The sequence below is a fragment of the Cystoisospora suis genome (assembly GCF_002600585.1).
Source record: "Cystoisospora suis strain Wien I chromosome Unknown contig_923, whole genome shotgun sequence".
In the NCBI taxonomy this organism is placed as follows: domain Eukaryota; phylum Apicomplexa; class Conoidasida; order Eucoccidiorida; family Sarcocystidae; genus Cystoisospora; species Cystoisospora suis.
The window spans coordinates 53567-64067 of record NW_027153724.1 but is presented as its reverse complement, the minus strand read 5'-3'; the positions used below and the strand labels follow the sequence as shown (position 1 = coordinate 64067).

At 47.7% G+C, this 10501-nt stretch overlaps 1 protein-coding gene across 1 annotated transcript in view; it reads right to left on the bottom strand.

Moving 5' to 3' along the window:
• Positions 1-603: 603 nt before the first annotated feature.
• Positions 604-10501, bottom strand: part of CSUI_002205 (uncharacterized protein) — a 10753-nt gene continuing 855 nt past the window's right edge. The window contains exons 2-7 of the mRNA XM_068062407.1: positions 9240-9360; positions 6603-8421; positions 3990-5863; positions 2979-3134; positions 1637-1803; positions 604-836 (exon numbers count right to left, since the gene is read on the bottom strand). Of these exons, the coding sequence (XP_067925618.1) occupies positions 7955-8421; positions 9240-9360 (588 nt within the window). The 3' untranslated portion in view covers positions 604-836; positions 1637-1803; positions 2979-3134; positions 3990-5863; positions 6603-7954. The remainder of the gene's footprint in view (positions 837-1636; positions 1804-2978; positions 3135-3989; positions 5864-6602; positions 8422-9239; positions 9361-10501) is intronic.

The following is a 10501-nucleotide window of genomic DNA, read 5'->3' as shown; positions in this document are numbered from 1 at the left end:
GAGCCGGCGGGGTGTACAACAAAGGCCAGCTTTATAGGTATACCGAGTATATGCCCACTTTCTGTCTCCACGCACTCTTACCGGAAGCAAATCCAGAGACTTTTCTTCCACCTCAAACAACTCTACTTACATATAAGCACATAAACATATGTATGCGCTGGGAATGCAGGATGACGTTTAGTCCACCATTGAAAGACAGATGTTTGCATCTCGATGAGGGCCATACATGAACTGGACGCACATGAGCCTTACTGGCGTACATGGGATACACCGGTAAAAGCATGTGTACGGCACGGTATTAGATGACAGTATTTGGAAAGCGAGAAATCTGTTCTACTTGCTTGTAGAGCACACACGCGTCACCTTACGTGTCTATGTATTGTGTACAGGCAGCTCTCTACGCATACTCCACCTATAGAAATATCTTCAGTTGATTGAAAACCACGCCTGATACAGTCTCATTCCTTTACTAACTTCATAACCTCCCGCCTACGTGAACTGGCTAGTAAAGAGATGGTGGGAGTGGGAAGAGAAGAAAGAGACTTCTTTATGACTGGCGAGAAGATCACGAACAGAGAAGCTGTCCAGGAGAGAATGAGGAGACAACAGAACAGAAAGAGAAGAGAGGCGCAGAGAGAGATAAGGTGATACACGAATACTAGGGATTTCTTGTGATAGACTTCTGACTAGAAGAAGAAGAAGAAACTCCCGTTCCACAGCGCTTTGGTGTACTCTCAATAAGGAGATTTTCTTCTCCTTTGGCCGCTCTGAAGTTTTTTGGAACTCCGAAAGACATGCCGCATGAACAGCTCCGTGAGGCATTAGGATTGATAACTCTGAAACCAAAAGAGCCAACGGAGAACAAAATGAGAGAAGAGGATAGTTCACGAGCTCGCAAGCCACAGTACGTATGGCAGGAGGAGCTCCTTGCTGCGTCCTAGCTATTATTTAGTCGACTCCTTGCATACGCGGAAACTCTTGTATCCTTCTCGCTTCACTCTACAGAAAGGTGTCTCTGTCTTGGAAAAGATAGAGCAGGGGACGAAGAGCACGAGGACGAAGGCTAAACGAAACTACACCATCTATTGGAGTAGACTGGCAAGACCTCCAGGGCCGCTAATACATTGAACTGGGGGTGTGTAAGTACATCGAGATCTACGCGTACGCGGTGCAGAACAAGCCATCTGAACATGCGAACTAGGCTTACAGAACCTATCATACACCGCGGGTGAGATAGTCGGTTACTGAGATGTATACAGACATATCAAGTGTATCAGCTGCAGAAAGAAGAACGATGAACCGTGTCGTAATGTTGCAATGGGGCGCCAATTGAAAACAAACACAAATGCATGCAAGAACTCTCCACAGAAACTAATACTATGACAGATCGTCGGTCCTAGTAGTATTGCAGGAACCGATACTCCGCTTAGAGAGCAATGTATCAGTAGAATTGGATGCTGTATATACACCAGAAAACATACAAATTCGTATACATGCAATCGACTACGTACTGTACTGAACCATCGCGAGCCTGCCTGTATATGCTACTGCACTGCCTTCAAGCTCTCCTGCTCTCTCTCTCGCTCGTTCATCGTTCACCCCTCTCTGTCTGCCTACACGACTGAATTCTGGTTACCTGAACCCTCCGCCAATGAGATCGTCGCTGTAATCGAGTTCAGTTCCAATGACGTAAAGAAGAGATTTCGGATCAATCACAATCAGAAACTCTCCTCCGTCTCTTCCTTTCCCCGAGTTATCAGCGAAAAAGAACTTCTCCTGGTGATCCGTCATTTCCACGTCTTTCTGTGTTTAAAAAACACGCGGAGAAGAGAGGATTAAACGAAGAACGAAAAGCTACGGATGAAATACGTTTCGGAGTCAAAGAGTCTCCTGTACTACTCCTACTACCTTCGGACATCGAGCGACCGAAAAGAGAGCGAAACATAGGCACAGCATATCAAGCAGATACGTAGATAGTGGCTCTGCTGCATGTACATACAAATGTAGAGAGAGAGAGAAAGAGAGAGAGAGAGAAAAATATAGGTCTAGGTATATACACTCATATCTCCAATCCCTCGGAGATCAGAGAAAGAAACCTTGATAACCAAGACGAATTGAATACTCTAGAGCAGTGTGGGAGAACGAGGTATCAGAGGGGTTGTTGAGCCCTATTACGTCCGACCGATCAGAAACACGTGCTCAACAAGAGAGTAAAGCAAACAGTCCCAACAAGATTCTACCTGAATAAATCACTCGAATGGAACCAGTCGGTCCACACACACAAACACACACACGTACTTACACATTACTGTTTTTTAATGTTCCTATGCCGAGATAAGAAATCCACGTGGCACGGGCGTTCCTAGAAACGTATCCGAAAGGAGCGTCGTCTCTCCAGCTATACCTAAACTACGGTGCGTACATGCACGCACGCACATCCGTATCGGAGGGTACAGACAAGCGTTGCGTGCGAAAGAGTAGAGACAAGTACAGCAGTACTATGGTTCAAGTTCTACAGGACTCACTCCAGGGAATACGCGTCTTACGATATGCAGACAAAATACCTATATAGCTTTGCCTCTACGCGTGCAGATAACGAATCTGTGAGGACGATGCTTATACGCATGTGGCATTAGACCAAAGGAAGGAGGCAGTAGCCCGCAGATACAAGACCACCACTACACCTGTTCTTGCATTAGACTCCTTTATTTGGCTTAGAAAGACCTGCATTACCATCCGCTATCTAGAAGTGCCGTACACTAGAAAAGAAGTCCCGCGTAGATAGGGACCTACCTGAATAACTGCCCGTCTCCCGGTGTGTTCATCTCTTCTTTGTCTACTCAGTGTGGGGCATAACTTCATCGTATTCCTGCGCATAGAAGGTTACTGGACGGGCAGAATACATGAAGGTGGATGTAGTACCTGTATGCATGCAATGTTGACACATATATGCGTAAGGACGATGAATCGAGGCCTACCTGGTCGATGATGTTTAACACGTACGAGAGGCCACTACAACCCCCTGATTGAACTCCAAGGCGAATGATAAAAGGTGTCGGGGAGGAAGGTGTGTCTTTTCCATTGTCTCCTTCGTCGACTGTTGTAGTCTTCTCCATCTTTTGCTTCCACAGTTCCTTTAGCAGAAAAAAGGAAGAGAGGGGAGGAATCAAGAAAGCTCATCATCCTCATCATGGTTTGAAATCCATTCAGCCAATGACGGGAATACGAAAGAATCGAAAGCTCTCTACTTCTCCATACTATGCAGCCAGAGGGGTGAGAAAAAGAAGAAGCGAGCTCTTCGCGAAAGAAAAGCAGAGAGTGTTTTCGCTGACAAATATCAGTCGGCGTTCTTCTTACGTACGTCGAGGCACCCCCCTTTGTGAATGAAAGAGAAAAAGATGACGGCTAACTACTACCATGATGATTCTATCGTTCATTCTCAGCACGGTAGTATGGACGTCAGGTGAAAGGATGTTTCCAGCTAAACGCAAGACGACTACATTCAAGTCGCACAACGCTAAAATACAGTACCTATGCAAAAACGTTGAAATATGTATATACACGCGTATAGATATGTATATATGTGCGCATGGTAGGCCTGCAGCGAAGCGAGGCACAATCCACTCCCAAATAACTTTGTTCAGGAACGGCCGCTAAGCTTCCTCTTTTTCATCGACATCCAACTTCAAAGTAGACTCTGTATAGGCTGTGGCACTCCCTGCGATGACAGGTGTAAGAGAAAAATCCAAGATGAAGACTCCGAGCCACAGCGGGGAGTCTGGCTTCATGGATAGTATACCTCCAAGTACTACCCAGGAGACGCAGTCTCAAGCGAGTGGCCCAGTCCGACGGGAATCTGGTCTGACTGGATCCTAGCCCTAGCCAGCCCCCCCCACACATCATAGCCGGGCTGCTAGTTCCAGCAGCCCGGCTATGATGTATCAGCTGGCTAGGACTAGATTCTTGAATGGTAGTGTGTGTACTTGTACCTGTATGCGAGCCATCGCCTTGGGTGAGACCGTCACCATCGATGTGTGAGGTGCTTCATTAGTAGGAGAGAGAGAGGACGAAGAATCTGCGAACAACGGAGTACGCCGCTGGGATATGAAAGAAAGAGGACGACGAGTGACACTAGCAGAGCGCGGAGGGAGAAAAGAAGGAAGGTGAGGTGTGAGCTTTCTCTGAGAGAGTGCGAGATCGGTTTCGAGACAGTGAAGTGACGAAGGAGTGAGAGGAGTATGTAGCACTACGCTACGTCTCTCTAGACGAGGAAGCGAAAAAGAAGCCGTAGAAGAGGACGAAATCGAAAGAGAACGGAGAGAAGATCGAGTCAGGCAGCGCAGTGCACCGGGTGAACTGTCACTCCAGGGAAAACTTCGAGGGAGATGAGGCGAAGAAGAAAGAAAAGAAGGAGGATGAATACGAAACGAAATCCCAGGCTGACTTAACAGGGGTGAAGCGACGATGCTGATGATGAAGAGAGACGGAGACAGGAAGGAAGAAGGAGAAGATGGGTAAGAAAGACAGACAAAACGAGCAAGAAAGATGACAGGCAGACCTATACAGAAAGAAGCTATAGACAGAAGTAGGAGAGGAAGGGCTACAAAGCCATAATGATATGAAGGGAAACGAGACCTTCTTTCGAAGGCTGACGACATCATCATCATCCTCATCGTTTCTCTGTGGCTGGAAAACGAGGAAAAAAGAAGAAAAGAGCTCCTCCTTGGTGGTGATAGTATCCTCTCCCTCTTCTCATTTGTTAGCCGTCTCCGTCAGCCCAAGGTCCGAAACACATAGACCCCCTCACCCGATTCCCTCCGAGTTGGCGAACCACGAAGGAGCAATCCATCCATTAGCGTGCACGAAAGAAAGAGAAGAAAAGGAGACACGGAGACCTTCATCATCACCCGGCTTACCCTGTCCGAGGAGGAGAAAACAGTAGAGACAAATGTGTGTGGCCGGAGAGGGGACTATGCGGAAGAGCAACTACAGTGAAGTCGAAGAAAGAAATTTCTTCAAGGCCTGATGGTCGTTATCCGTTTAGGAGCCGTAGATAAATACGACGGTTGTACTGTACACGAAGAAGGTTTGCCGTGTCGACCCCGCATCTATTCTTCACCAGAAGCGGCGGGGGAGAAGGGAAGGCATGAGAGTCTAAGAAAAGAAAGACTTGCTGTTTGTCTATGATTCCGGGGGCGAGGCCGGAGGGCTAGAAAGGAGAAAGATAGATGTTTTTGCCAAGCACGATCTCCTTCCACTAGGTAATCACAAGTGATTGTTCCTCTGTTTCTTAGTACTTTCTTTTTCTTGTTGGTTCCCGTTTGGCTAGTGTTACTTCTTGATACGCTTGGTGCTGAAGGACTCAGGAGAAGCTTGAACCGACCAAATAGTTATCCGTCATGTCTACATCTCTGCGGCAAGACATGCAAGGGGAACCTGCTTGTCTCGAGCTGGCGAGAAGGTTCAGAAAGAACGAGAGACAAACCGGACTAAGCAGAGATGGGCAGAAGACAAAAAAGGAAGGTACACAGAGAAGAACCAGGAACGGGACCAGCAGGTCGCAATAGCAGAAAGAGAGAACCGTTCAGCTTCTTCCGTCCTCTCTCGAGGAGACGGCAGTCAGAAGCATCGCACTGCTTCCCCAGTCTTCGTTGTTCTCTTTGCGGGAAGTGCAAGAGCGGGTGTTGGATTTCTTGGCTGGTGTGATCAACAAAAAGTGCAATTAGGTGTACTCACTGAGACAGACAGAGTGGATTTTGCTTCTCCTCTGCAATTTCCCTTGTCTCCTGTCTTGTCTCCACGCATGCGAACTGTCTTACTCCCATGTGCATTGAGTTTCACTGTATATCCATCGAAGTTGTTTCTGCCCGGCGAGCGCAGAAAGAGCAGGGATCTCGATCGACAGACCAGGATTTCTGCGTTCCATAGTGACAAGCGGATAACGCGGTGATGTCTAGGTGTTTATGCTTTATGTACGAAAGTACAAGAACACGGACTGCGAAGCAAGCAAAATCATTGGCCCAAGACGACAGCAGTCTAGCAGCCAACTCCTAGTGACAACTCCACCGGTAGGACCAGACGATCTCAAGACGGCCCGGCGTGTTTCCATAGTGAGCAAGCAGGCGTCTTGTGTACGTACATACACAGGCCCAGGTTTCAGTTCACCTCAAGGTATTACGAATGGTGGCCTCGACTACCCCCTCGCGGACCTGTGTTTAGTGCGGTGTCTCTACGCTTTCCAACTGCCACAAACCTCCCTTCGAATGTCACCTTCCCCACTGGGTCAGCCGTAGTGTACGTGACCAGGCTGTTGCGTGCTTACTCGTCGTCTTGTCTGCTTGTGACTCCTACAATTTCAGACCCTGCTGCCCGCTGACTCGTCAGTCCGGCGGATCTCAAGCTACAACTGCTCGTACTCTTTACAAAAGACCGAAAGAAAGCACAGCGACACTCACCCCCGTTAGCAACGCCTACAGTACTACGCATAGTTCAGACAGATGTGTGTTACTATTCATCCTGTCTTCGTTTCGTCCCTGCGAAGAGGATCACGCTGTCATGATTCGGCATCAGGGAATAGCTCGAAGCCAGCGCAGGTGTCTTACCTGTTTCATTCTTTTTTCTCCTCTCTTCGCCGCGACTGGCGGGCTGCTGTCTGCACAATCGGTGTCAGTGTTTCCCTGGATGGATCCGTGGTTAGCGTTGGAAGATCGCGACACATCTACGCCTTTCGGACTATTACACCACCTCCCCCCCGACGCCTCCATCCCCTGAACCCTGTACTATTTACGTGACAAAAGGCGGGTTTGTCTTTCGTTCGTCTGTCCCGACTGATTTTCTTGAAGTCTCTCATGTACGCGGGAGCACGAGGGACACCTTTCACCGTTACCGGCTTCGTCTTTAGGAACTGTTGCATGAGTTGTAACACGACTGGCACCAAGTCCACACACATGTTTCTGCTTCCAATCTCTCCGACCTCCAAGGGAGTCGATACTACCACTATCCCACTCCGCATCACACGACCGACAAGGGAAGAACCTCAACACGAGTGTATGTACACGACCTTCAGTGCTACATCCATCGGTCAACCGAACTGTAAGGAAGAACCAATAACTGAAAAGTACGTCTACCGTGGGTTGCCTTGCAGGCACCTCACTGGCGCGCTCGCGCACATCAAATAGCGCCCTTCGTTTCACTCTCTCTAGAACCCATCTTCCTTTTCCTCGTTGCTAGAAACCGGGGAGACACTCCAGCTTGAGCTAAAAGTGCAGATTTTCAGGCAGGCACGTCTCCTGCCGTCACATCCCGTTGTCGTCCTATCTCCGGGCGTCCGCTCCGCTGCATCAAGCACGGCGCCTCTCACTCTCCCCTTTACTGAGGCACTTTACTCCTCCTACCAGTTTCAAGGCCTTGCTCCAATCAAGTATCACTCGAAAGGAACGGTCTCTTGGATTACTGTCGCAAGTAGCAACACAGCAAACTCACTCATCAAAAGTTGACGACGCGTTCACGTCCTGCTGGTGCTGTCAATTCCCGCGGCCGAAGTCTTTCCGTTTTTTTTCTCGTGTTACAAACGAGACTATGTGAAAGAAAGAACCTAGGAGAACTCTCTCCTCTTCTCGGATTATTCTGTCCCAAGAGAGACACCTGTGTGGGAGGACGCTTTTTTTGCTCTTCCTGAGACTTTCGAGGTGAAACCTGAACACGTCAAAGCGCGGTGAGATAGACGGGTCTGAAATCTTCAGACTCTCTCTCTGCCACCTCACCGCCATGACTACTGCCATAGTGATAGTTTAGTTTATCTTACTTCCTGGACGTCCAGCATCTCCACTTTTCCTCTCCCCTCCTTCCGTAGTCCGGTCCCGATCCCCCTGTCGGGTGGTTTGTTCCTATGTCTACCGATTCTGATGCATGCCGCATGCAGTGCGAAGGAACTCCAACAAACTACGATGTTTTTCTATTGTTCATCGTCTTCTGTCTCCGAATTGAATCCCCAGTCGTCGAGATCTCCGGGCAAATCTTCATCAAGCGTCCTCTCTAGTTCGCGGCCTTCCCTCCGAGTCTGGTTGAGGAGCTTCTGTCTTTCTTTACTATCCATCTCGACCTGGTGTATCTGGCTCTCTCTCCATGCTATAAGTTTTTCTTTCTGCTCTCGTCTATTTGCACGCTTGCGTAGACGAAGTTGAGCCTGTGTTAAATTCATTACCGCCTCCCTCTTCCTTCTTTCTATGTCGCGACGACGATGAAAGTCGGCTGCCTGTTGCGCTAGTTTCAAGAAGAATTCAGGGGGAGCATCGACTTCCTTCGATTGAGCGCTCTCATCTTTAGCTCTCTTGCGCTCCAGCAAAACCCTTAACTGTCGCTCATTCTTTGCTATCTGACGGAGCTTCTCTTCTTCAATCAAATCGACTAAATCATCCACAGCTGAGTGGAGCAAAAACAAACAGACGAACACATACAAGATTCACACTGCTTATATTCTACACATGCATGTTCAGACCTTGCGTAAATACACCCCAATAAAAACTCAGAACTATGTAAGCTCGGCAGCTGTACATTTTCATTGCGTTAAGCAATACGGATACGTACGTACTTAACGAGAGTCCATATGCCATTCATTCGGTTTCACTCAGCTGCTCATCTCGCTCTGTTACTCACGTGAGAACGGGATTGATGGACACAAGGAAGTTAAACGAACACATGCAACTAACCAACGTGCATACCAAACCTCTACACTCAGCTTGTACGTGTATAGTTTGAGCTGGCGTATATATCTATAGACACACAATGCGACCACACCGCTTTCTTAACGAGAGCATTGTAAGCGGGGAAGGGGGAACTGCTTATACGAAGAATACACAGGTCGCGGTATATAACCTTGGGATCCTTTGGTAGCTATCATAACCAAAAGGCATCGTACAGGTCTACGTATACTTGCACGTAGTCTCTCTACCGGGGGAGTCTCATGTCTCTCTCGAAAGATGGAGGGGTGGTGAAAGATTCATAATGATTGTTGAACTCACTGGGTAACAAACAACGATATCACTCAGTGTAGATACACCCTCATACAGAACGTACATCTGTATCTCTCGTTCCATGGGAGCTTCTTTCTTGACGAGGGTACGAATGCCAGGGCTGCTTTCTTTTCTCTCGTAACATCCAACCAAGAAGCCCCAAGATTCTTCATTGAAAGAACCTCATTCGACGCTGACACGTCGAAGCACGAATGTATTCTACCATACCTGTTCTGATCCGAGGAACAACCTTCTTTTTAGTTCCATGGATGATGGACTCAGCCATGAGATCTTCTTCACTCTCCTCTTCTGGTTCCTCTTCCTCCTCAGACACATCTTCGCCAAAATTCTGAAGAGACAAACCGAATGTCACACCGTCTAACTATACTAGGTATATATCCACCCTACATGGATATCTACACACATACTGACTAAACAGAAAGGACTCATGAAGGGAGAAGGGAGAATTTATAGAGAAATGTCCTGCAGTACAAATTTCCCCAAACAGAACCACCCGTGTGGCTCAACCGGAGGACACATACACACCTCTGTCCTCTGACAGGTGTGTCTACAGCGTTCTGCTTGAACAATGAATGCACTCACACATTCGCTAGAAAGGGCACAAGAAAACGCGAACACCCGCTTTTGTCTACTGACAGTAAGGAGATGCAATAGGCAACAACAAAACTGAATGTGCACCACTCCCCGACGCAGAAGTCGACAATCAAGAAGAATAACGTACCAGAGAGAACTATTAAAGAACTACAGATACAACTCTTGTCTGTCGTCGTGACTGTCCTTCTCACTACGGAGACCCGTTTGTCAGATCTGCTTCACTGTTTCTGTCCTTCCCTCAACTCCGTTTTATTGCTGGAAGGATCAGTCTCTTGGACGTACGGACTGGATACTTTCGTCTTTTTGTCATACGTGCACGCTTTGATACACAAACACACGTATATGATGTACGTAGAGCTACGAGTTCGCTGAAGACGGAAGCACATGCACGTCAGCATACATATATAGTGTTCTGTAATAGACCATATACACATCAGGTTCTACGTCCTATATCTTTACGGTTAATATGTTAGTTTCATTTGGTGACGAGACGGCAGCTACGACGGAGCTCCTGAATGAAAAGCACTGCGGGATACTACGAAGTACAAGCACAATGAAGGATTTGTCTACGCGGTCCACATGGGGGGAAGGAGTAGGTGGGTGTATAATATGTATATACATGGATATATAACAGACCTACATATATAAATATATATATACATATATAGATGTACAGCGGCATGATGCCGGAAAGTGCACATACATGGATACATTTGTATGCGTGCATTGGACATGCGCATGCGTATACGACTACTTCCTAGTCCAACATAACGGCATGCATGCATCTATACTGGGGAAGATCTCTTCACAAAGAAGTGTAATGAGTAGTGTTCCGTCGTTAGAAGGGAGAGGAACAGACGTAGAGGACTTCTCTC